We start from the raw sequence: 27,013 nt of genomic DNA, 5'->3' as shown, positions 1-27,013 counted from the left end.
GACATCCAGTGGTTAGGACTCTGCACTTCCACCGCAGGGAGTGTGGGTTTGACCCTTGGTCTGGGAACTTAGATCCCACACGCTATGAAGCACAGCCAAAAAAAAAAAAAATGATTCAGTAAAGTGTGAAGTATTCTTCAGATATGAAGTACTGTTGAAACAAATGTGCTGCTTTTTCTTAATGAGAGACCCTGAAAAAGACTTTGCAGGTAGGTCATGGCAACTCTGGTGGGGGCGGGGGGCTTCCCCAGAAGGAGGTGTCTCCTATTTGGTTATGTTAGGCAAGGCCATGGCCTACCTAGAAACACAGACAGGATAGCATTGACATGAGGTGTTCTTTCGAGAAATATTTCCTGAATGCCACTAGAGTGCCAGGAACTGGGCTCAGAGTTACACACACACACACACACTTCACACTGGCTCACACCTTCCATCTCTGCCCTGACAGTCCATGCTGCCCAGAATAAACTTCCCCTCTTAACCTGGGAGATTTCTATTTATCCTGCCAACCTAGGATGAGGGGCTCACCTCCCCAGGGAAATTCTTCCTGGCCTCTCCTCTCTCCAACCTAAGCTGACGCTGCCTCTGTGCTTTCTGTGTGCAGACTCTCATCACTGATCCTCCTGTCCTAGAGGGATCTTACTTGTCTGTATGCTTGTCTCCCCCAGTGGACTGTGAATGACTTGAGGGCTATGAGTCTAGTCCAGCACATACAGGCTGAGTGAATGAATGTAACCCAACTTTCAGCTCCTTCTGTTGTGGGAAGCCTGGGGTTTTCCCTCATGCCAATCCTTGAAGCAAGAGTCCACATGCCCTCCCATTTACCCTAAAGAAAATACATTCCGCATAGCATCTGATGGCTGGACATTTTGTAAAGAAGACAGACCACATGCACACCCCACAGCAAGATCCTACAAGTAGCCGTCAGACATGCTTATTTCCAGTCTCCTTCCTACGACACCAGGAGTCCTCGATGGTAGCCAGAATGATGTCCCCCTCCCAAGATATCCATGTCCTAATCCCCAAACCCGTGATTACGTCAGGCTACATAGCAAAGGGGAATTAACTTGCAGATGGAATTAAGGTTACTAGTCAGCTGACATTAAGATGAGGGATTATCCTGAATTATCAAAGGTGTCATAAAAAGCAGACAAAGATGGTACAGGTGAGAGGTTAAAGTGATGTAATATGAGAAGGATTCCAGCTGGCTTTAAAGATGGGAAAAGGAGAAAGGGAGATATGTATCAAGGAATGGAGGTGGCGCCTGGAAGCTGGAAAAGGCAAGGAAACAGATTCTCCCCCTGGAACCTCCAAAGAAGAATGCAGCCTGAGGACGCCTTGATTTTAGCCCAGCAAAACTAGTTTCAGACTTCTGACTCCCAGGACCACTAGAGCACTCTCGCTTTAGGCCACCAAGTTCATGGTCATCTGCGTCAGCAGCAACAGGGCACTAATGCATCCCCTTACCATGCCCAGACTCTCCTGTCTCCAGCAATTCCACTCCGGCCCCAAACTTGCACAGCTCACCCAGCTGAACAAAAGCCCTGCAGTGTGCCCAAATCCACCCTTCTTAAAAGGCTGTGTAGCAACCATCTTTTGTTATACAAGGCATATCCCTCAACAAGCAGGCTCACAGCCTCACAACTAATCAAAACACTCCTTCCAGATTGATACAATATTCTGAGATATTCTCCTGGAAGGAAGTGCCGATATACTGGTTTTCTCCATCTTACAAGTGAAAATAATAATTAGCTAACATCTGGGAGCTCTTGCTACAAGCCAGGCACTATTTTTAGTGCTACATGTGTTAACACATTTCATCCTCTCAACAACTCACTGAAGCAGGTGCTGGTCTCAGACCCATCTTACAAAGAGTTTAGTAACTTGCCCAAGGTCACACAGCTGAGATTTTAATTCAGATGGTCTGACTCCAGTCTGGGCTCTTAACTTCTGCACATCCTGGCCCCCAGTATGAGAGCAAATGAGTAAATGAGGCAGGTGTGCAAAATGCACATGGAAATGCGTGCGGACAGATGTCTGTGTGTGCCGATGCTAAGAAACCAGGTCTCATGAAGACAGAGGTCCTGTGCTCACGTTTCTCACAGTCCAGCAGAAGGTGGAGACAACTCATCAGCCCAGTGCTCTGAGGGCATCTGCTCAGAGCTCTGGGAGCACAGTGGGAGGGTCCTGATTAGACAGGAGTCAGGGAAGGCTTTCTGGAAGAGGTGGAACTGAGCCAAAATTTGAAGGGTGTGTAGGCAATAGTGGAAGGTGTCAAAGGGCATTGGGTCAAAAAGACCCTGAGGCCTGAAAGAGAAATACAGAGACAAGATAGAGCCACTGAGAGACCAACACTGACTGCAGAGTAGAGAGGCAGAGAAAGGGGCAGAAAACAGCTGACTGTGTCACGCCTGCCTGTTCCCGGCCCAACCTCCCTCCAGCTCCGGGACAGAAAATAGCCTGGCTGACCCACAGTGTACAAAGCATTTCCTGTGCAGCCCTGGGGACCCCTGAGCTGCACTTTCTCAGGGGTGGGGCTGGTGGGGGTGGGGCAGTGAGGGCAGAGGAGGAAGGGATGTAGTCTCTCGGAGGAGAGTGGCTCAAGATGGGAAACAAGCATGTCCACGTATGTGCCGGGGGTGTGTGTGCAGGAGGGGCCCCCGGGTGTGCGTGATGTGCCTCTCACGCTGTGCACATGGCTGATCCCGGGGTTCATGGGTCTCTGTGATAAATGAAGCCTGGGTGGACACACAGCAGGTCACGGCAGCCACCTCCCAGTCTTAGGTCTGGGGACAAAGGGCACTTCTGGAACCTTCTTGAGGACACAAGCCATCTCCTCTGGGAAGCCACCAGCGTCAGTGTTCCTAGAGCAGCTTCCAGGGGACTCTTTATCCTGCCTGCTCCCTTCTCTGGTCAGTGACCTGGTCCCAACTTCTGCTGGGGACTGAGTGATCCAGCCAGAACCTTCCCCAAGGACCCTTCCCAGGGAACAGGAAGAGGGCTGGGGGCAGTCAGGTCTGGCCTCCAGAGCCCAGAACATTTAATGGGGGAGGACAGCCTCCCCTTAGGGAGATCCCTAACATCCTCCAGGGCCTTCTCCATGCCTCCTGCCCAGCCCTCCCCCGACCTGCCTCCCTGAGTCCCTGTCCCCACATTTCCCAAGGTAGTTTTTGAGGCTATCTTTAAACCAGCTCTTTCCACCCTGTTTTCATGCAGTTTATTATTTTACCCGCTCCCCCTGTTAGACTGATTGATTGATTTTTGGCCGTGCTGGGTCTTCACTGCTGCGAGCAGGCTTTATCTTGTTGCAGGGAGTAGGGGCTACTCTTCCCTTCAGCGCGCGGGCTTGTCCTTCAGTGGTTTCTCTTGTTGCAGAGCCCAGGCTCAGTAGTTGTGGCGCACAGGCCCAGGTGCTCCACAGCATGTGGAATCTTCCCAGACCCGGGAATGAACCCTTGTCCCCTGCATCAGCAGGTGGATTCCCATCCACGGCACCACCAGGGAACACCTGGTGTTCATCTAACACCTCCTTGTTAGATGATCTCTCCGATACATGCAATGTCTTTGAATCTAGTGCACACATTTTTCCTGTATGACGGGTCTGCTTTCTGAAACGTCCTAGCAGAGACTGAGTGGCCAGCTGCTGGACCGCCGCAAAGGGGATTTCTGACCAGGCTTTCATTTTTGGCCGGGTAGACCCACACACTCGTCCAGGTGAAACAAGGGCTTTTAGGACAATCAAAATTATGTTCCTTAGCTCTCCTCCTAAGTCTGAAATCTCAGCCCACGTCACCTCAAACTCTGACACACCTAACAACCAGCCAGGACCTTTGATTCCACCACACTGGGGCCCAGGAAGCTCACCCCAAAAGACCACAGAACAGCTTCAAGCCTGGAGGCACGCTGACTTCTTCTGACCGGGCGGCCAGACCTTCCTGTCCCTCCCTGGGGCCACTGCCCTGGCTCCCCAGCAGCTGCACAAATGAGAGGTGCTATCGTCCACTGCCTCCCGAAAGGAGACCAGTGAACTGCTGGATTAAATAACAGGAAGTAATTTGGGGAGCACCTATCATGTGTCTCCTTTAACGGACACAATTGGTAAAGAACCCGCATGCCAATGCAGGAGACTACAGAGATGCAGGTTTGATCCCTGGGTCAGGAAGATGCCCTGGAGTGGGCAATGGCAACCCACTCCAGTGTTCTTGCCTGGAAAATACCACGGACAGAGGAGCCTAGTGAACTGCAGTCCATGGGGGCGGGGGGGGGGGGGTGGTGTGCCCAAAGAGTTGGACATGACTGAGCATGCACTCGACACAATGAGCCCTTCGACACAATGAGCCCTCCAAGGGAACTGCTATTCTGCTGAAGAAGGGCTTCCAGGGGAGGCTAAGTCAGGACACATTGGATGGGCAGCGCCCCCTCTCCCCAGCACCCCTTCACAAGAGGTGGGTCAGAATGGGGGCATATATGCGAAGCAGGCTCCTGGACGAAGGGGGCCAGAGCACGATGACCTTCCCCCGGCCCAGCTCCTGGTACTGGGTCAGAATCTCAGGGAGAGAGGAAGAGAGGCTGGCTGTGGGGCTTTCTTTCCCAAGGGATTGCATGAGAGAAAGCTCACAGGCCACACTGCTCTGGGGCCCAGCAGTGATGTGCACGGTCTGGATTTGGGGAGAGGAACCTTCTCCTCACTTCATGGAAATCCCTGTGGATCCAGTTCTGTGAGGACTGACAGAAGTATGGTACCACCTGGTAGCCAGTCAGCTTGCAAGCTTGAAGGCCCTGAGACAGCATTAGGCAGAGAACAGGGGCTCTTTCCGGGGCTCCACAGCCCTCCTGTGGCTGGAAGGCCAGAACCAGTCATGAGACAACAGAATACGGACACGTGCGAGATCTACTAGGGACCCTGAGGAGGCAGAAGTCTGGGTCCCAGAGATGGGGAACTATGAGGCAGGAAGAGTGCGACATTCAGGCCAGTGTGACTTTGTTTGCAGCCACAGGTTGGTGAGGCCAGGGAAGGTCACATCTCAGGCATGATAGAGATGGGGGTCAGGCTCAGAGAGGGCAAGTTTCTGGTCCCACAGCCACACAGCACCCGGGGCACCAGCCAACCTGGGTCACCTCTCACACCCACTTCAACCCCGAGGTCCCATTAATCCTCTTTGTCAGCCCACCCCAGTTCCATTTCTTTTTTGTCTTTTCAAACTATGTATTTATTTGGCGCCACCAAATCTCAGTTGCGGCATACGAGACCTTCAGTCTTCATTTCAGCACGTGGGATCTTTAGTTGCGGCATGCAGATCCACCTCCTTGACCAGGGGTTGGACTTGGGCCCTCTGTGTTAGGAACACTGAGTCTTAGTCACTGGGCCACCAGAGAAGTCCCCCAGTTCCATTTCTAAAGCCAGTGCATTTCTACCAAGAAACTACTGCAGCAGAGAGGGCTGAGCCCACGTGGCAAACCCTGCCCTGCCCAAGAGGCATCAGCACTCCTGTTTCCCCTTAATATCAGCCTCCTCTGAAGACCGGGGCCCCGTCCGCAGGCCCTGCAGAAGCGACCGTGTCTCACCTAACGCTTCTCTTCCCCCAGGCGCCACCTACTAGTCAAGCACCAGTGCGTCTCTTCTCTGGGATTTCTGGATTCGGAAACAAAGGATCAAAGTTGCTGCTGTAGCATGTCAGACTTGGGAGCTCTCAGTCGCTCTGTTTTCCTCCATGTGAAGAAACCAGTTTGCAACGAAATAGGCTGGAGCGTGCAAAGAGCGAGACACAGGTACGAAGTGGAGGGCGGGTGCGCTAGGGACCCTCAGGTCTGCTCCTGAAGCAGCTCTGAGAACCATGAGGCTCTTCTTTGCCTGAAAAGCATAAGTTGGGTTTTGGTCACTCGCACAAGGCCCTGCCCAGCCCCCATGTGCCCTTTCCCCTCCATCGCAGGATGGGCAGGACAACAAGGAGCAGCGCCAGGGAAAAGAAAAGCTGGAAGGGGGAGCGCCAGTGGCGCCGTCCCTTGGGACTTCTCCCAACAATGGCATAGGCAGCACACTGTTCTGGGTCGAGACGTGTCCCCAGATACCTCCAGCCCCTCGCCGGCAGTGAGTCAGGCAGAGGCAGAAACGGATGGTAGGGGCAGTTGCCAGTATCTTTGGAAACCTTCTGATGCCTGGGGACCACATCCCTGACCTAACTTTGCGTGAGCAGGGAGACAGAGAGGAGAGGTCAGATGGGAGATAAGAGAATGCCTTGTTGTATGCTGGGGAGGAAGGGGCTGGCCCTGGGCTTGGGTGGAGAAGGGGCTGGGAGGTGTCTGGCCCATAGAAGTAAATTAGATGCTTGTTGTTCTTGTTTAGTTGCTAGGCTGTGTCCGACTCTTTTGCCACCCCATGGGGTGCAGCCTGCCAGGCTCCTCTGTCCACGGAATTTTCCAGGCAAGAATACTGGAGTGGGTTACCATTATCCTTCTCCAGGGGATCTTCCTGAGCCAGGGATCAAGGCTGCATCTCTCGAGGCCCCCGCACTGGCAGGCAGATTCTGTACCACAGAGCCACCGGGAAGAGCCCTACTCAAGGCGCTCGAGTCAGCCCTTTCTCTTTCCTTTCCTGCAGGGTGCCCAGCTGTGAAACATGCAATGGGAACAGAATATACTTCGCGTTAGAGCACCCTGATATCTCCCGAGTCTGAAGACAACTTGGCCTCCTCTGAGATCCCAGGCCCACTCCTAACCTTAGCACCTGCCAAGCTCCTCTGAACTCTGACTGCTGTGACAGTGGCACCTGCCCAAGGTGGGCAAGCACAGGGGCCCACACCACTGGCCTCCGCTGGAGGCAAGCTGGACCTCACTGTTGGTGCAAGCTGCTGGGAAAAGACAGAAAGCCGGGACATGGGCAGAGAGGGTGAGCTCCTCCACAGGCAAGATCCAGCCCAACACTAATGATTTCAGCCAGTCTGATGTTAAAGGCAGACAGGTTTCAGAACTGGAGTTTCAGGAGATGCATATATTCAGAGCAGGACCCCAGTCCCGCAGCTCAGGAATATGGAAACCCAGCGCAGCCCCTCTGGGGATGAGGAGACAGTCATTAACGAGGCTAGTTGGGGTGTCAGGAAGCAACGTGAACGGGAAAGTCGCTCAGTCGTGTCTGACTCTTTGCGACTCTATGGACTATACGGTCCATGGAATTCTCCAGCCAGAATACTGGAGTGGGGAGCCTTTCCCTTCTCCAGGGGATCTTCCCAACCCAGGGATCGAACCCAGATCTCCCATATTACAGGTGGATTCTTCACCAGCTGAGCCATAAGGGAAGCCCAAAGCAGGTCAGGAAGCAAAGCAGGTCTTAAAATGACATCAACTGGGAATGTGCAGCTGGGGTGAGACGACTAAGATCCAGAGGCCTCAGAGCTGATACTGGAGGCCAGCAAGGCCACGTGAACGGTTCTAGTGTCCGCATCAAGGACAGGAGACAAAGGGGGAAGAGGGTCTAGAGCAGCAGCCTTTGGGGCCAAGAGTCTCATGGCGGGCGTCGCTCCCCCAGGTCGAGGCAGTCGGGCTTCGTACACGCGTGGGGGCCGCGGAGCACTGCCAGCCAACGCTCGGAAGGGCTCTCTGCTCAAGGCAGGGCTGGAGTGACAGAGACAAGAGGGGCAAGAAGAGAAGGAAAGGCACATCTACCTTACTTCATCCTCACAGAAAGCTGCAAGTCAATGCGATTCTCTCCACTAGAGAGACTGAGACACAAGCCTGGTAGCTTGCCTAGGGTCACACAGTTAGTTAGGGCCAGAGTCAAGGCTGGAACCCAAGGGTCTGACTCCAGCGTCCACGGTTTTTCCACCTCACCATGTGGCTGAGGAACAAGTGCCCCTTCCTGGCACTGACGGATCAGGGTTTGGAGGGCAAAGCTGTGGGCAGCCAGACAGGGCTCTAACGAGCCTCTTCCTGTGCGAGGTCTGTCCTGCTACAACCTCATTACTTGGCCTGAAGTGCATTTCTAGAACTCAGACACACCCAGACCCACACATAAGGCCAAAGGCACATGGCCAAAGAAAAATTATCTGCTTCTGCGCCTGCCATTAGTGCAGATAATTAACAGCTGATTTGATATTCTTGGCATAAAGGAAGGCAGAGCTCTGCTTTGTTTGGTCTATTAAAATGCCTCTTCACCCCCTCTGCACGGTGATTCGCTCACTCAGCGCAGAACCAGACAGCAGGGGCAGAAGTGACCTGGAAGGGAAGGAGATGAGGGTGGAGAGGGCACGAACATTGCCCAGACATCCAAAGCTTGCCAGGTACCAAGCGAAGAACTTCAACAAGTTACGCAAGTAATATGAGTATTCGTGCCCTACAGGAGTTAAGACTGAAGCTCAGAGAGGTGAAGCAACTTGCCCAAAGTCACACCTTCAAGGGGGGCAGAGTAGGACTTCAAAGCTCAGGTCTGCCTGATTCCAAGGCCATTTTTTCTCACACTGGCTCTCGGTAGAGATCTAGAAAACCCACCTGCTAACAAAGTGCCTGAACTCCTTTCCAGCTCTCTTGGGCACCACACCTGAAGTCAAGTTTCCGCTACAGTCATCCTTTCTCCCAGAAGTTCAAGTTCCCAGGAGCAAGAGCGGACCCCAGCCCCCAAGCCCATTGTGCACCCGATGACAATGAGAGGCAGGCAGGCGTCCCCTGCTCACCCACCACATTCCCCCCCAGCCCGCGGGGCGCTGCCAGTTCAGCACAATAGAGCATTCTATGTCCAGGGGCCTCTGCTGGCGGCCCCCTGGCTTCTGTAGCCCCTCCAGACAATGGCAGGGCCCAACAGGCCTGATAACCGGTGACAAATGTATGTGAATGACCAGCTCACAGGAAGTGGCCTTCAATAGTCCGATAGCTTCCTGTATCCTGACATTGTGAAGGCCCACTTCCTGTGCTGTCTCCGAAAATACAGCAAGGCAGGGCTGGGGGCAGGGGCAGAGTCCACCTCCCAGGCCCAGGCTCTATTCAACCCTCTCCCCACCCCCACCCCCATGCCACCAGTCTCACCTGACTCCTGGCCAAAACCCGCCCCAGCCCAGGCACAACAGAGGACCTATTCTTAAAGAGTCTGCAGCCTTCCTCAGTCACCACGGAACCCCCACCCCACCCCAACCCTGCCCGCCTGCGCCCAATTCCAGGATCCCAGGCCTTCTGCTGGGAAAGGCCTTCCCATGGCTACTCACATACCTCGGGTGCACTGTAAACACACTTCCCCTGTCCGCAGGTCACTCGACTCCGAAGGATAACCTTCAATAGGCTATGAATGCTCATTAAGTCCACCCTTCCACCTTATCTCCCCAGAGGGGACAATCACAATTCCTTCAGCTTCCTCCTTGTCCAAAATAAAAAAAAGGCAAAGCACAGCAAGAGCCGGGGAGGCGGGGACGCCTCCACCCCCACTGAGCTCCAGTGGGACTCAGGAAAAGGCTTTCCCAGGCTTTGTCTCCCCAAGCACTGTGCCCCCTAGAAGGAGCTGGCCAAAGAGATCAAGACAGCCTGCCGACTAGCAGGGCAAGCGTCCGGAGTGTCTTCCATGGGGTCAAGCACAATGTTTAGTGCTCTCCCCCTCGACCGTCTGGTGACAGAGGTAGCAAATCCTCAAGTTAAAGACAACCACTGAAATAAGCCAGACGGAGGAAGACAAATACTGTAGGTTATCACTGATATACGGAATCTAAAAAATAAAACAAACTGGTGAAAAACAAGAAGACAGATAGGCACTCCCAAACGAGTGGGCAGAGGGAAGTGGGGAGGGGCCAGACAGGGGTAGCGGATTAAGAGGTAGCAACTACTGTGTATAAAATAAATAAGCTACAAAGATATGCTGAACAGCACAGGGAACATAGCTAACATTCTATCAGTTGAGTTCAGTCGCCTCCGACTCTTCAAGACCCCGTGGACTGCAGCATGCCAGGCTTCCCTGTCCATTGCCAGCTCCTGGAGTTTACTCAAACTTATGTCCATCCAGTCAGTGGTGCCATCCAACCATCTCATCCTCTGTCGTCCCCCTCTCCTCCTGCCTTCAATCTTTCCCAGCATCAGGGTCTTTTCCAATGAGTCAGCTCTTCGCATCAGGCAGCCCAAGTATTGGAGTTTCAGCTTCAGCATCAGTCCTTCCAGTGAACATTCAGGGCTGATTTCCTTTAGGATGGACTGGTTGGGTCTCCTTGCAGGAATATTTTACAGTAACTATAAATGGGTATAATCTCTAAAAAGTGTGAATCACTCTGTTGTGCACCTGCAACATAATATTGGACATCAACTACACTCGATAAAAACAATTTAAGAAATAATAAAGACAAGCACAAGGAGAAGCTAAGTCACTGACCCAGGGTCACTCAGCTAATGAGAGGCCAAGCCAGACCTCCCCAGCCTTGCTTGGCACCGGGAGATAGGTTTAGATAGAGGAAAGGGGAGGATACCTTTCAACCCCTCCTCTCATACCCGCTCTAGGACACCCACCCACCCCCCAGACACTGAAACTCCCCCAACCGCTGGAGAGGGGCAGGGGGCTGCACCTCTGCCCCCAGCAGCCTGCCACTGTGAGCATTGTTCCACAGTTTCAATACCAGGGCACTGAATCAGCCTCGGCCCATTGTGGTCGCTGGTGGGAGGGGGCGGCTGCTGCGGGAAGCAGGGAGAGGTCAAGAAGTGACAACCTATTCATCGCCCTCAGCCGCTGGAGACCTGAGAGCCAGCAGCTCAGCCGGCAGGAGCCCCAGGTTCCGTGAGTCCAGGAATCAGGCAGAACAAAGAGGTCTCTGGAGATGGAAGGAAGGAGGGGAGGAAGCCCTCGCCAACTTTCCCACCCTCCACTGTCACAGGGTGAAGGGAGCTTTCCTGGCGGTACAGAACCCAAAGCCACCAGCCCAGGGCATACCTCCCACCGCCTTCTCAACCTGTGACTTAGCCTCTGCGTCTCAGTGTCCTTACCTGGAAGGGATTAAATGAGATATCATGGAGCACCCAGCCCCACACTCATTTGAGCTCAGGGAGCAAGCAGCTTTTCCTTCTCAACTTTTCTGGGCTTCCTCTGCCTCAGGTTCCCCAGACTAACAAGGTCGACGAGGGTGGTTCCCCACATCCAGCCCTTTGCCAAGAAGAAGGAAACCTCTGCCATCCCAGGACTCGAGGAGTGGGCAGGGCAGGAGGCCGCTGGCAGCCTGGCCAAAAGCACCATCATATCATGCTTGCCTCCAAAGCTGGCTCCTGGACCCTCCGGGAACCCATAGCCACGTGAGACCCAGGGCTGCTGACCCCAGAGGGAGATACCGAGGGCTGAGGAGGGGCAAGACACCAGCGGAGGCCCTTGCAGTGATCTCTAGTGCACCGAGTGGGGCGGCCTAACAGTGACAAGGATGTGGGCTCCTGGATTTGTCATCTGTGACCAATTCAGAATCCCAGCAAACCTCTGAGCCACTTTCCCCCCACGCTCAGCTTTTCACCAGAGAACACACAGCTTAAGGGGAAAGTCTTCACCAGAATATCAGCTTGAACCAAACCAATCGGGCAGGGAAATCTTCCGGGAAAAAAGAAACAGGAGTGATGCTTGGATTCTCAGTGCTGTGTCTACCCTCCCAACATGGAAGGTCCCAGTTGCAGAGTTCAGCTAAAACCAAGACGGCTGGAGCTGCTCCCTTCAAAGTGCCCCTACGGGGAGATTCGGGGCTTATGGCTGGCCTCTAACAGCTGCCTAGAGGCAGAAGGGTGTCCAGGCCCCGATAAGAAAGGGAAGGATAGGACCCGTGCCTGTGGCCCAGCCCGCTGACTGCTCCTTCACTCCAGAGATCACAGGGATCGTCGGCTCAGAAGCTTCCGTGAGGGAGCAGAGGAGCCAGCCCCAGCCTCACCCGAGGACCTGCCCTCAGGAGGCGGGGCACTTGTGTCCAAGGCTCTGGCTGCAGCCACTCTCCCCAGCGGAGATTCCCCCTCTTCTGAGTCGCTACTCTGTCTGTCCTTCTGGCATGGGTTGAATTGTGTCCCCCCAAATTCATACATGGAAGGCCTGACCACTTCTCCCAGCACCCGAGACTGTGACTGCATCCAGAGACAAGGCCCATCACAAAGTGATTAAGAAACAATGAGGCCGTCCGTGGGCCCTAATCCGATCTGATCGGGGTCTTCAGAGAAAGAGGAGATCTGGACGCAGACGCCAGGGGTCAGGGGCCAAGAGGGACAGCCTTGTGAGGAGGCATCAAGAGCACGGCCTCTGAAGCCAAGGAGAGAGGCCCCAGAGGAGACCCACCCTGCTGGCCGGCACCGTGACCTTGGACTTTAAGTCTCTAGACTCCAGGAGAACACATTTCTGTTGTTTGAGCCACCTCGTCTGGTATTCTGTTGAAGCAACTCTAGCAAGCTAAGACACTTCCCCTGCCTCGTCGGGGGATCGTGAGGAAGGATCTGGGGGCACTCCTGTCCACTTCCAGCCGAGCCTGACAATCGGTTGGTGCTCCGAGAGCCACGGCAACCCAGGCAGGGCCCCTTCAGCCGAGCCCTAGCCCTTCAGCCGCTCAGAAATGCCATCTGCCTGCAGGCCTATCTGTGAGCCAACCAAGGCAGGACTGTGTGGACATCAGGGACCCCCCAGAGCTGGGGATGGAAGACAGAGGGATGGAAGACTGAGGGATGGGGGCAGGGGAGGCAAACAGCAGGAGGGCAGCATCAGATGGGAGAGCCAAGGGGCCCCCGGGGCTGAGGACTGGGGCCCCTCATCATTCCCAGCCCTCTGCCACGGCACTGCCGGAGGCCTCGGTTCCCCTCTCCAGTCAGGCCAGAGACCTGAGTCTTGAAGTGTGGGTAGATGCACAGGATGGAAAATTACCACCAATCAGGGACTTCCCTGGGGCTCCAGTGGCTAAGACCCCACGCTCTCAATGCAGGGGGCCTGGGTTCAATCCCTGGTGAGGGAACCAGATCCCACGTGCTGCAACTAAAGATCCCAAGTGCCACAACTAAGACCCAGCACAGCCAAATAAACACATACTTTTTAACTACCACTAATCAAAATAACCAACTTTTCCTAAGTACTAACTACACGTAAGTTTCTTGTGCCAAATGCCTTGCGGGTGTCTTCTCTCCATCCTCACAGTAACCCCGAGGTAAGTAATACGTTTGTCCCGCCTGACGCGGGAGATGAACCACCGAGAAGCAGCTTGGGAAAGGCCACGCAGCTGTCAGTGGCAGTGCTGGGCTGTGAACCCAAGCAGTCTAACTGCACAGCCGAGTTTCTCATAGGGGAAAGGGGGCGGGCTGGGATCCGAGCCCATCAAGGTCCCGGCACAGGACGGTGAGGCAGGGGCCAGCCAAGGACAGCGGTTTAGGGACAACAGCAGCGGAACAATTCACCTTGTCATCAACTGACCAAACAAGAGACACAGAGGCCTCCATCTGTGGGAAAGACTGTGACCTCCTACCCTCCCACACGTGGGGAAAACAGCTTGGAGAGCATCAAAGGGGCAGAGCTGCCCCAAAGGTTTATCTTTGGTCTGTGTGCCGGGAAAACCAAACAGGGAAAGGCAGGAGAAGCAGGCTGCAGAGATAAGTCATGCCAGCCGGCAGCAGAGGGGCCGCGGTGGTGCCGGCTCTGCGCCCGGTGCCAGCACACTCTCAAGGGTGTTTCCCCTGGTCAGGTCAGCTGGTGGGCAGACCAGTGGACCCCAGTTTGCTGTGATAACAAGAAGCAAACTGGGAAGGGGAGGGGTGGTGGGGTGGCCGCAAGCCCGGCGCTGCCAAGAATTCCCGGTGTTATCTCGGGTGAGCTGCTTCCCGTTCTGGGCCTTGATCCCGAGTGAACAGAAGCAGAACCAGGACTCCTCTCCTCTCTCTTTGCGCTCCTTGGGGAGGAGGGGTAAACAAAGAGGGCTTCAGATAAACACCAGATGTTCCAGGCCAGGCCAGCCCCTTGATAAAATGAGGATACCCCGGGAGTTCCCTGGCGGTCCAGTGGCTAGGACTCGGCTCTCTCACTCCTGTGGTGCGGGTTCGATCCCTGGTCAGGGAACTGAGATCCTGCAAGCCGTGCCACATAGTAAAAGAAAAAAAAAAAGAAAGAGAGAAAGAAACCTAAGATTCCACACGGTGCGCAGTGTGGCCAAAAATAAAATGGTTAATTAAGGAAAAAAAATTGAGGACACCTAAGCCTGTTCCTTCTCTTGTTTCCAAGGCTTCCACCTCACCTATGAGCCCACCCTCCCTTTCCAGGCCACAGCCAAAGGGGAGGCACGAAAGGGAAAACAGAGAGAGAGAGAGTGCGCAGAGACACTCCAGAAGCAGTGTTGCCCTCAGGCTCCCGGGCGTTCCCACGCCTTCCCAGCATGTGCTCCTCAGAGTCAACCCAGGGGCCCACAGAGGCTGAGAGGAGCCCCAGCTGGTAAAGGCATTACAGTTCCTCAGGCTCTGACCCAGGGCCCTGCGGGGGCCTTGGAGGGCTCCCATCCACCCTGCTGAGCTGCTGCACGGCTCTGATCACTGCTACACGAAGGGTTTCCTGAACGCTTTCCTGAGGACATTGTTCCCCTCTACAGAGTCATCAAGGTCAAATTCATCATGGGCTAGGCTGGTCCAGGTCCTACCCAGTGGGGAAAGCCCGCCCTCTGTCCAAGCCCCACTTCCCCCGGGAAAATTCAGCCAGCGCATTCGCTCCTTTCAGCTCATTACCAGCCTCGGGACGGCAAAGCCGTAGGAAACACGTAGGAAACACGGCTGCCGTGAGCTCAAGACTGCCAGGCAGCGCAGAGCACACACCTGGGGGGCCCGGGGCCGGGGAGGGAGGGGATTTCACAACTAGAGACAGACATCTGGGAGCCTCGCTCCGTCTTCCCAAGAGGCTTGTCTCCACACTCAGCCCCAGGACGTCCTCCATCCCACACTCAGGGGCCTCTGAAGTCATTCAGTGTTTACTGGAAATGACTCTGTGCAAGGCTTCGTCCCTGCCCTCAAGGAACTCACAGTCTAGGGGAACAGTCGCACAACCAACACAACGCCCTGTGTAAATGCCGCGGGAGCAGAGCGGACCCCGGGCCGAGAGGCAGTCTCTGCTCAAACTCCTGGGCCGTCCTGGAGTGGAACAGAATTCACCAGGCAGCCCAGGAGGCCCGCTGCGCAGTGCACACAGAGGCCTCAGGATCCGGACGGGGGCAGCACAGTCAGGAGGTGGCACAAGCCAGACTCTGTCCCGCGGATGGTGCAAGGGAGGCGGGGGCAAGACGGCGAAAGGACGTGCGTGGCGCACCCGGGGCTCAGGTGAGGGAAGCCATGGAGGTCTTTAAGGAGTGACCTCATCAGAGATGTGTTTGAGAGAGAAAATGCTAGTAGGAATGGAAAAATTTTCAGGAAGAGACCAAAAGTTTAGGCCAGAAGTGATGAGGGCAGGGAAGCGAGATGCAGAAAACAGATGAAGAAGAGAAACCGTCACAGGTGGGTGGGGATGGGGGCGGGGCGGGAGGGTCAGAACCCAGCTGAGCAACAGGAGAAAGGAGACGGAATCTACGCTAACACTGGGCTGGTGTTTCACAAACACTCCATCGTCATCCCCACTGTACAGACGCAGCTTAGGAAAGCTGAAGTGACTTCCCTGGCCACACAACTAGATTACACAGTTAAGCTGCAAACCCACGTCAACGCCTTTAACCATCATACAAATCAAGACACAGAGATACATAGTGAGCTGTTTCGGAGAATGATCTGGAGGCTGGAGGGTGAAATTCACAACTCGAGACAGACATCTGGGAGTCTTCAACGTAGATCAGCAGGTGGCTGAAGGCACAGGTGAGGCTGAAACTGTCCAGCAAGAAAACAAACATGGATGAAGCTGGAGGAACACTCATACTTAGGAGAACAGGAGGCGGCAATGGCAGAAGAGACAGCTGGAAAAGGAAACGGAGGTGGCGGTGATATCGAGACAGAATTCCACGAAGCGTGCCGGACACTGCAAAGCGACAGTATGGCTGGGAGGGGACACCAGATTTGCAGTCATAAAGGCTTTTAGCCAAACTGGCTTCAGCACTGTAGTGGTGGAGGCAGAAAGCCAGCAGCAAGGGTCAAGAGAGATGCAGCCATGGGGCTGAGGAGGCTGGTTCATTAAAAAAAAAAGTCACCTTGAAGGTTGCATCTGAAACTATACATGAAGACTGCCAGGCCACATGGTTACATACAATTCTGCTGCGCTAAGCAGCGCAGGCCCGGAACCAAACAGAAATGGACAGTGGAGCTGGGGGTGGAAGTGGAACAGGGGCAGTGGAGAGAGGCGTAAGGACACAAAGGACTTGGACTCTTCCAGAGAGAAGAACTGCCCTTTCTGGGACTCCAGTAAACATGTTTAAAAATATCAAAAATATGTGGAAGATCCATTTGGAATTTTTAAACAAAAAACAAAGCCAAGGTTTATCTCCGCACTAAAAAGGATTTGATAAACAGATAACTAATGTTAACAAACTCAACTCAAAAGGAATAAACAGCTTTTACGTACATACAGAGGATGAGATGGCTGGACGGCATCACCGACTCAATGGACATGAGCTTGAGTGAACTCCGGGAGTGGATGAGGGACAGGGAGGCCTGGCGTGCTGCAGTCCATGGGGTCGCAAAGAGTCGGACACGACTGAGCGACTGAACTGACTGAAGTACATCAAGGTACCCGTGGGACAGGAAGCAAAATGATACATACTAATTATCAATAATGCCTCTTTACTCTTAAAGCTGATTCCCCCAGGGACTTCTCCTTAGCAGACTTCCGAGAGACTGTTCAGGAAAAGCACAGAGGAGCATTTATGTCTATTCCATTATCAGACTGGCTGCCGTCCCGATTCGATAAAAGGGGGGTTTTACCGGCATACAACAGCACGCGCATGTTTCTGAAGCTCTAAGCTGGCTTCTCACTCTGTTTACACACAGGGAGGACAGCGGCATCCCCATCCTTCTGAGGCCAGCAGGGTGGCGGTTGCGACGCTCTCATGCCTCCAAGCCCAAGGCTCCCTGTTCCAGCCGTCCTGAGGGGCCACTCTCAGGTGCTCCCCACACCTCGCTCCCCACTGCTCGCCTCTGACCTTTAGTCAGCGCCGATGTGACTACTACTTGGCAACACAGCCTGCACTCCCCTAGGCAGCCTGGTTCTGGGACAAGGCAGTCCCTCCTGTGAAACACTCCCCAAGAAGCCCTGGACCACCAGACCTATGAGGGGGGGTCCGGGATCACTTTCCCAGCCACAGTTTCTTGCTCTCTCCTCCTGATCCCAGCTCACCAGGACCACAAGGATACACAGAACTCTTTTTCTTGAGAAAAAACTAAAGCAGCCAGCATTTACTGAGCACCTACCTACTGCCATGGGCTCTGCTAAGAACTTCACGTATATCTTAGCTTTGCAACAACCCAGCAAAACTAGGTATTCTTATTCCTGTTTACCAGAAAACTGACACCTGAAGCTGAGAAAGGCTACATCACTCAGCTAGCAGTGGAGGCAGTATCACACATTTGCCAAACTCGAGGATCCTCTTAATTTTCACTGTGCCACGCAGCCCTGGCTCACCATTCCACAAGTGCCCAGAGACCCGTGCCAGAGGGGGAAAGGAAAAGTGAGATAAGACATGAGCAAGCCTCTCTGTTTGAACTGCCTGGTTCCCAAGTGACTCAGGGGAGTCTAATCTCATGGTGTTTCACTCAGTTGACAGCCTCATCAGCCTGGGCCCTGGCAAGCTGACAGGGGTCAGAGGGCCCCCGGCCGGCTTGTCCTGGCAGCTGCCCAGCTGACTTGCGCTAACACAGCAACAGGCACAGGAAAGGCAAGAGAGGGAGTGGAAAAGTCCCAGACACCAGGCCCCTGAGGGCAGAGAAGTGAGCCCTGACATGGCAGACAGGGCAACGCTGCTCTGACGCCAGCACTGCCCTTCCCTGGTGGCTCAGCGGTAAAGAATCCGCCTGCCACTGTAGGAAATGCAGGTTCGATCCCTGGGTTGGGAAGACCACCTGGAGAAGGAAATGGCTACCCACTCCCAACATTCTTGCCTGAAAAATCCCACGGACAAAGGAGCCTGGCAGGATACAGTTCACAGAGCCGCAACAGCAACAAAGCCACCACTATTACCCAGGGTGGGGAGGCAAACCCCAAGGCCATCTACTTACTCGTATGTTTCAGGGAATCAGAAAGTGTGGAAGAAAACCAGTCTGTGCCTTGGTTGGTCCCAGCAAGTCTGGCCTACCTTTGCCAAATCCATGGAAAGCCTGCTGCTTGGGACTGCCCTAGTAGTCTAGTGGTTAAGACTTCCCCTTCTAACACAGGAGGAGTGGGTTCGATCCCTGTTTGGGTGTTAAGATCCCACATGCCTCATGGGCAAAAAAAACAACACATAAAACAGAAGTAATATTGTAACACATTCCAAAAATGACTTTAAAAATGGTTCACATCAAAACAAAAAACAACACCCTGCTGCCTAACACTACCTGGCTGGGCAGAGGCAAGAAAGCAGGCGCTATCTCAGGGCCCCGCAGCAGCAGGAGAGCTCAGCCGGCCTGTGGGAAACAACAGCCAGCTGGGAATATTAATAGACTTGCTACAGGCAGAAACTCAGTGAGAGCAAGCCCTCCAAAACAGAATTACTTAAAGGGGGCACAAAGTGAGACTAGAAAAAGAGAGCAACTTGGATTCCCAAGGACAGGGCTTCCTCTGCCAGGCACCGGGAGGAGGCATAGCAGGGCCGGCAGGGTTATTCTGAAACATCTGAAAACCCAAAAACAGCCTCGTCCGTGGGAAGATGTTTTTGGTGTTATTTCTGTTATGTTTTCTGTCCTCCGATGTTTTGCTTAGGCTGATATTAAACTGCATATGTGCAGGATGCCCAAAAGTGTTTCGAGGGATCTCATATTTGCCACAGTTATTAGATGATCAGTTAAAAATAAAGCTCCTCTCTCAGATTTCATTAGCACGCGAGGGGCAGCTTGACAGGTGGCAAACTGGCAGCCACTGGGTCATATGAGCATACTTAGAACTTTTTTTTTTTAATAAACTGTCTACATTTAAAAATCAGAAGTTTCCATGCCAAAAAAAAAAAAAAAACCCACAAAAATCTGAATTTCTAATATCTTTTAGAAAAAAAAAAAGATAAAAATCTGGTATCTCTGGCCAAGCGGCACAAACTGGAAGAGGCTGCACAGCCACTGCCCCCTTCAGGCAGGCCCGTGCTTTCCAGCGCCTCATTTAAGACACCTCACTGACCCCTATCGGAGAAGGCAATGGCACCCCACTCCAGTACTCTTGCCTGGAAAATCCCATGGACGGAGGAGCCTGGTGGGATGCCGTCCATGGGGTTGCACAGAGTCGGACACAACTGAAGCGACTTAGCAGCAGCAGAAGCAACTGACCTGAGTGCTGCTCCCGTGAAGGGATCCCAGGCTTGGTGGCACTCGGGACTGCCACAGGGGGGCAGCACTGGCCTGCTGATGAGGCCTGAGTCAGCCCCAGCCCGTAGCCAACCTGACCTTAGCACATCCTTTCAGAACCAGAAACCTCATCCTTATTTCAGGAGCAGATGCTGCTACCCCACGTTCCCCACCAAATTTACTCCCTGAGAAACAGCAGCAGTTCATCTCAACATTCCTGCCAGGCTTCGGCGACTGAGGGGGAAGCCACTGACTTGACCTGGCCCCTCCTTCTCTGGCTACCATCCTTTGTATCCCGCCCCTCTCACACCACAGCGAGAACCTCACCTGTTCAGCTCTACCTTCACCCACCTGTTAACACCATCAGGCCTCAGATCCTGTGGTAAGAAGCAGGGCAAACGTCCTCTCCCTTTTAAGGTAGTTCATTCTTCATCAAACACACTACTTGCCTTTGCTCACTCGGGGTGAAGGTCAACTGAATTCATGAGGCAACAGGTCTGCTCTCTGCTCTCACCCTTTCCAACCTCACAGACAACATCTTTAGTGGCAGCATTTAGTATGAGCTCCAGCTGCCCTTCGGGTCAGACGTTCAGTTACTATATATTAAGACCCTTAAATTAATCATCCCACTTCATCCAGAATGCCATTTACTGTTCCTACCCCTTTCCTGTAATCCAAAATGCAGGAAAAGCCTCATATAAGATACTCCTGGCAGTATTTCTGAGTGAACAATCAGAAACAACCCAAATGTCCAGCGATAGGGAAACAGTTAGAAAACAAACTATGCTATAGTCCCACTTGATGGGCAACTGAAAACAATTAGGATTATGAAGACCATGTGAAGAGATGGAAAAGTAATTCTGATATGAAATACTATGTAAAAAGAGAATATAAAATATGTACAGTAATGATAAGTAACTAAAATCAACTAGGCCAAGAATTAATGAAAATACCAAAATGTTACCTTTTTATTTGTACTAGAGACCTCAGAGTGTGGGTAACCATTTTTCAAACCCCCTGCCAAATATTATGTATATGTTCTACTTTTTATGTGTGCATGAGTGTGAAGTTGGAAAATTTGATGTTGTCAAGCTCCCTACTCTAATTTAGACTTTGAAAGTCTATAAGCCTCTTGTTATCATGATAAAAAGGCCCATGGGAACCTGCGCCTCCAGGACTCACCGTCTCCAGGATCCAGTGCAATCACACTAGTAAAACAAAGCTCCAGGGCCCTGAAGTCCTTAGTTAAAGGCCGATGTTATCCTACCTGGAGATGTCTGCACTTACATAACTCCTAAGGAGACCCCAAACATCACCTGGAAGATAGGATTAGATCAAAATGGTTTTCAGACGCCACTTTAATCAAGTTTTGCACTATACAGTAATGGGCGGGGTGGTGAAAGACGGTGATTGTTTTCAAGCTAATTCACCTGCCCCAAGGCGAACAGTCTGGGCTCCCAAGAACAGAAAATGGCGTTCCTTCCCAGGGGAATCCCCTCCCTGAGCTGCCAGGACAGGATTTTGGGGAGAATGAGCACAAAGGACAGGGTAAGCTAGTTAAGAGAGCCAGGTAGATCTATGAACTCTTGCCAGTGCAAACCAGAACTAGGCATGAGGTACCCCACCACCCCAGTCCCAGCCACTCCCCCTTGAGGCCAAACCGCCTCCCCGCCGGGACTGACGGCCAGTGTTCACTTGGTAACTCTCCCCCAGTGGTGCACCCAGCGGCGCAGAAGCCCCAGCAGTCGTGGCCACCATCCAGCTGAGGCAGCCTGCAGGCCAGAGCCCTCCCAGGCCTTCCTCCTCACTGGCCCCTCCGCTTCCAGTGCGTCTGCCTGGCCATAGCAGAGCAGCCAGTATGTGGGTGGCTGTGGGGGGTGGGAGGGGCCGGAAGCAGCAGTGAAGCGAATCAGACGTGGGTTCTGGGGCTGCGCCGACGTGGCGGCAGGCCCGGCCGTGGCCCGCGGAAGGCCCCACAAGGCCCTGGGTCCTCCATTAGTTCTTCTCCGGGCGGTTTCTGTTCAGGACGGCTTTAGGAGCAAATTCCAGCTTGTCCTTAAGGCTCACCACCTGCGTGTGGTCCTTGCCTAGCAGCTCATCCAGCTTGCGGTCTTCCCGGCGCTCCGAGATGCTCTTCTCCTCCTCCACAGGCTGTGGCTCCTTGCCCCTGATGAACCATTCCAGGTGGTAGCCCACAGCTCCGACCACGAAGGCCACGGGAAAGGTGACATAGGGAGCATAGGTGCGCACCGCGGTCCAAAGCACAGGCCACATGGCATCTGCAGGGGAGCACAAGGCCATTAGGGAGAAGAGCGCCCTCCCCGCCGAGCATGGATAACCCGCCGCGGTGCTCCGCTTACCAGGCGGCCTGGCACGGCGTACTGAGCATCCACCCCATGCGGAGCAATGCAAGAGGGCACCCCGCTTTATGCAACAGTGGGGTCCCCAAAACGATCTAGGCAATGTCAGAGGGTCCCACTGTTAGGGAAGAGGGCGAGAGTCTATCTTATGGACTACACTCTTTGACAGTTACACAACCATGTATGGCAGTGTTCCCCACAAGAGACCCTCTGAGCCTTACCTAATACAGCTTCAAGCCTGCTGGTGACCCCAGGCCCTCCCTGCACAGTTTGCCAGCATTTCAAGAGTCGATAAGAGCCTTCCTTTGCTCTATACAATTTCTCCATCAGCAGAGCTGGCCACCCCTTCCCCACCACACACAATCCCACCGTGAGTCTCTTGTCCTTTGCCCCACATAAAGAAGGAGCATATTTAGGCAGCCAAATCCATTACCCAACCAGTCTGAATTTTAGGTAAAGAGATAATGGTTTTTTCTTATTCTGAACCTGACTTTCCTGACTAGATGAACCTCTACAAATCTGCTGGCCAAATCCCTTTCAAAATACACTCTCTTCAACCAAAGTCATATCCTCATATTTACATAATTAAAAATATCACCAACCCATTATACATTCTCTGGACACCCTAGAACTTGAAAATGAAAATTCTATGTTTAAAGAAAAAAACACTGTACAGAACTTCCCTGGTGATCCAGTGGTTAAGACTCCATGCTCCCAGTGTATGGGGCCTGGGTACGCTTCCTGGTCAGGGAACTAGATCCCACATGTGGCAACTAAGAGTTCAAATGCCACCAACTAGAGATTCTGCTTGCCACAACTGAGGCAGCACACAGCCAAATAAACAGCAGTTGATAAAGAATCTGCCTGCCAATGCAGGAGACGTGGGTTCGCTCCCTGGGCCAGGAAGATCCCCTGGAGAAGGAAATGGCAACCCACTCCAGTATTCTTGCGTGAAGAAGTCCATGGACAGAGGAGCCTAGCAGGCTACAGTCCATGGAGTTGCAAAGAGTCAGACGCTACTGAGTGACTAACACTTTCACTTTTTTTTTTTTCATAAAACAAAACACAACACTGCACAAGCCATGGCCCTAGAGTTTCCAGAACTGAAGACAACACCAAAAAAATGTAAAAACACACAAAGTGGGTCACGCTAATGGCCATTCAGTCTCAAATGATTATTGTTAACAATTATCAAGGACTACTCACAGTGATATTCATTCATGTTTATTTACTGCGCACTAAGTGCCAGAGCCTGGGGTAAGCACTCTATATATTCTATCTTCTCTAAAACACATGTCCACTCTGCGATAGATGGCATTACCAGAGGGTTACGGAACGTGCCCAAAAGTCTCAACTGAAATATCATTCCTTTTGTACCCCTGTAAGTGTTTCCCCAGCTCGGCTGTCTCTGGTCTACCTCACCAAAGATCAGATGACTCTCTCCCTCTCTCTTTGGTTCCAATTCTCTTTGGAGGAATCCCAGCATTTTGTGGACCCAAGATTATAATGGACCATCACCAGGGGAAAAACTGCCAGAGCAGCTCTGAGGTTGCGCTCTGAGTCCCTGTCTTAACACCAGGCACTATACCAGACAATTCACACACTAGTCGTCACGTGACCTTCACAGGTGCAGATCGCCTCTATAAGGAAGGAATTACTAGTCCAGATTTTTGTTGAAGGCCACAAAGGCTCAGGAACCTAACCTTAACTGGCCCAAGATCACCAGAAATGACAAAGCCACTAATTGGAACCCAGGCCTCTCCATCTTCAACACCTCTGTTCCTTCAGCTGGAAAAAACACACTGCAAATAGGTGTATGTGTGTATGAGCACACAGTTCACTCCACGAAGTCCTGTCCGCCTCTTTGTGACTCCATGGACTGGCTTCTATCCAAATCCTGGTCTTCAAGAGAGCTTCCTGCAATTCTTCCCTGTCAACTTGGCACTTCACTTCCTAAAAGAGCTTCTCTTTTTGAAAACTCTGAGATTTGTGATACATTCAGAGATCTGTGAAATGATAAGGCAGCCCTGAAGAATCTCAAACCTAATACGTCTTCATTTTCTTTCCTATCTTGTAAGCAAGTCCTCTGTGAGTAAACACTTTCCCTCAACAGCAACTCTCTGCACAGGTCACCAATTTGTCTTAAAATATATGAAGCATGAGTCCACCGTGTTTTTCTCTCTCATATGCAGCCCAAGGTCTCCCTCTGTGGTTCACATTCTAATCATCCCCAAATCACTTAATCCATTCAACATTTAGAAACACTTTGTTTGTGTCGCACATTGGGCTGGCCTACCCCATTTGTGTGCATTTCTCAAAACACTTTGCGGTCCAAAAGGGCAAGGCCAATGTTTGTGCGTTCCCACTGTGGCCTATCCATCTCCCATCCTTCCCACCCCATCCGGCATTAAATGCTGAAAAAGTTTGTTGAATGAATGAGCAAGTGTCTTGTGTAAAACCACCGCAGTCACTCAACCACCCGCCCTTAAAAGGTGGCAGGAACACAGCAGGTGCCTCTGCTGATCACAGGAAGCTAGATACTCTAACAAGTCATCCCTAAGGGGTCAAAACGGGAGGCCAAAGTGTCTGGCAAATACCGTGAGGCCTATTTCCAGCCCCGCACGGAGGAAGTCTGAGCAGGAAAAGGTCAAATGGGTTGCGGGGAAACCTGCCCTTGTGCCGGGGGTCCTGGAGGCCCAGTGAGATGAGAAACTGCAGTCAGGAGATTTGAGAACCGCTAACAAGGGCAAAGGAGGCCAGACTGGGTGGAAAAATCAATCCTGACCTTCACTGAGACCGGTCCAGGGATGAGAGCGCAAGGTCAGGGTCCAAGGGTCTGCCCTTCGCCCTTCTCTGGGTTCCCTGGGCCCGGCCCCTGTCCCACCTGTCTGACCTCGTCGGGTCCGTCCTCACCCACGTGCCTAAGACCGAGAAGCCTTGACAGCTAAGTGTTCGCAGGGCGCTCGCTCAGACGCTCACACCGAGCCCGGGGAAGAGAGAGGGGCCATCTCTTCTCAGGCCTCGTCAGGGCCAGAGCCAACGCTAGGCATTACCCCTCCCCTAACTCAGAGGTCAAGGCCACGAGGCGTCACCACAACTATGGGCGGCCCAGCAGCAGCTCCGGAAGAGAGACCGCCTGCCGAGACGCGTGCTCACCTGCGCGAAAGTCCGCACACCACAGTCCGGACCCCGCCCTCCAGCCGAGCGCCTGGAGCCCAGACACCACCTCTCCCAGCGGCCCGCGGGGCCTAGCCCCGGGACCCGCCCACTGGCGCCGGCTCCCTCGGAGCGCAAGGATTGGCTGAAAGGACTGGGGAAGCTAGGCGCCCGCAACCGGCCGCGCCGAGCTGAGATGCGTACAGCGTCCCCTTCCGGCTGGGAGGTTTCTCAGTGACGTCACCACGGGCTTTCGGTTGGAGAAAGGAATCAACTGATGTTGACTAGGCGGCTCCTAAGACTTTGGTCTGGACACAGAAAAATAAAAAACATGACCCTTGACCTCAAGAAGGGCTCAGCAGAGTAAAATCTAGAACTCTTAAAAACTATTCCGATCTGGGCTAGCTTTCTAGCCGTGTGACATTGGGAAATGTGTGACATTCAGCCGTGTGACTGAGCCTCCTTTCCCTCTTATGCATAGACGTAATAATACCTATTTCACAGGATGTTGTGAGAGTTGATGAGATAATGTATGCGAAGTGCTCTGCTGGCATATCGCAAGCAGGGAAATAAATGACACTACTGTTAGCATCAGTTCAGTTCGGTCGCGCAGCTGTGTCCGTCTCTTCGCGACCCCATGGACCACAGCACACCAGGCCTCCCTGTCCATCACCAACTCCTGGAGTTTACTCAAATTCATGTCCATTGAGTCCGTGATGCCATCCAGCCATCTCATCCTCTGTCGTCCCCTCCTCCTCCTGCCCCCAATCCCTCCCAGCATCAGGGTCTTTTCAAATGAGTCAGCTCTTGGCATCAGGTGGCCAAAGTAAAGTATTGGAGTTTCAGCTTCAACATCAATCCTTCCAATGAACACTCAGGACTGATCTGCTTTTAGGATGGACTGGTTGGATCTCCTTACAGTCCAAGGGACTCTCAAGAGTCTTCTCCAACACCACAGTTCAAAAGCACCAATTTTCCAGCGTTCAGCTTTCTTTATAGTCCAACTCTCACATCCATACGTGACTACTGGAAAAACCATAGCCTTGACAAGAGGGACCTTTGTTGGCAAAGTAATGTCTCTGCTTTTTAACACGCTGTCTAGGTTGGTCATAACTTTCCTTCCAAGGAGTAAGTGTCTTCTAATTTCATGGCTGCACTCACCATCTGCAGTGATTTTGGAGCCCCAAAAAATAAAGTCAGCCACTGTTTCCACTGTTTCCCCATCTATTTGCCATGAAGTGATGGGACCAGATGCCATGATCTTCGTTTTCTGAATGTTGAGCTTTAAGCCAACTTCTTCACTCTCCTCTCATACAAATAATTAAAATACAGTAACACCTAATTCTTACTTGGCCTGGCACCCCACTCCAGTACTCTTACCTGGCAAATCCCATGGATGGAGGAGCCTGGTAGGCTGCAGTCCATGGGGTCTCGAAGAGTCAGACACAACTGAGCCACTTCACTTTCACTTTTCACTTTCATGCATTGGAGAAGGAATTGGCAACCCACTCCAGTGTTCTTGCCTGGAGAATCCCATGGACGGGGGAGCCTGGTGGGCTGCCATCTACAGGGTCGCACAGAGTCGGACACAACTGAAGTGACTTAGCAGCAGCAGCAGCAACACCTAAGTCTTACTTGGCCCCCCAGGTGCAAGTAGTCACTCCCTCCTCTGTGTCTCCATTGCACCCTGTACAGATGTCTATTTTATAGCGTATAGAAGAAGAGAAAAAAAACACACCAGAGTGTAGGCTTCATAATACCCCAGGTAGCTCTGCGTCACCACCTGTGTGATGCAGCAATAACACATACTAAACCCCTCCTCTTCCCCCCATAGAGACCACTGTTTCACACCTCCACGCCTTTATTTACACTTTTTCATCTACCTGGAATGCCCTTCCCACCTTTCTTTACCAAAGGAGCTCTGGCTTGTTTTTCAAGCTTAAAGGACATCTTGGTAGGAAGCCTCCTAGATTGCATTATCAGGTTAGATCCCCTTCCTGTACAGTTTCAAAGATCTCAGTACTAAGTTCTGACAATGGAGGAGGAGAAAAAGGAACTGATAAAGAATAAAGAAAGGTGTAGGAACCGGGGACTTCCCTGGTAGTGTCGTGGTCAAGACTCTG

General features: G+C 52.7%; 1 protein-coding gene across 1 annotated transcript; it reads right to left on the bottom strand.

Annotated features, from left to right (window-relative positions):
* Window positions 1-20,369: 20,369 nt before the first annotated feature.
* SMIM12 (small integral membrane protein 12) lies at window positions 20,370-24,990 on the bottom strand. Its single transcript, XM_068965378.1, has 2 exons — window positions 24,891-24,990; window positions 20,370-21,653 (listed from the first exon to the last, which is right to left on the bottom strand). Exon 2 carries the CDS (start codon window positions 21,646-21,648, stop codon window positions 21,370-21,372), a length of 279 nt encoding a protein of 92 aa, XP_068821479.1. The 5' UTR covers window positions 21,649-21,653; window positions 24,891-24,990; the 3' UTR covers window positions 20,370-21,369.
* Window positions 24,991-27,013: the final 2,023 nt, after the last annotated feature.

Source organism: Capricornis sumatraensis, chromosome 2 (assembly GCF_032405125.1).
Source record: "Capricornis sumatraensis isolate serow.1 chromosome 2, serow.2, whole genome shotgun sequence".
Classification (NCBI taxonomy): Eukaryota; Metazoa; Chordata; class Mammalia; order Artiodactyla; family Bovidae; genus Capricornis; species Capricornis sumatraensis.
This window is presented reverse-complemented; position numbering and strand designations above follow the sequence as displayed.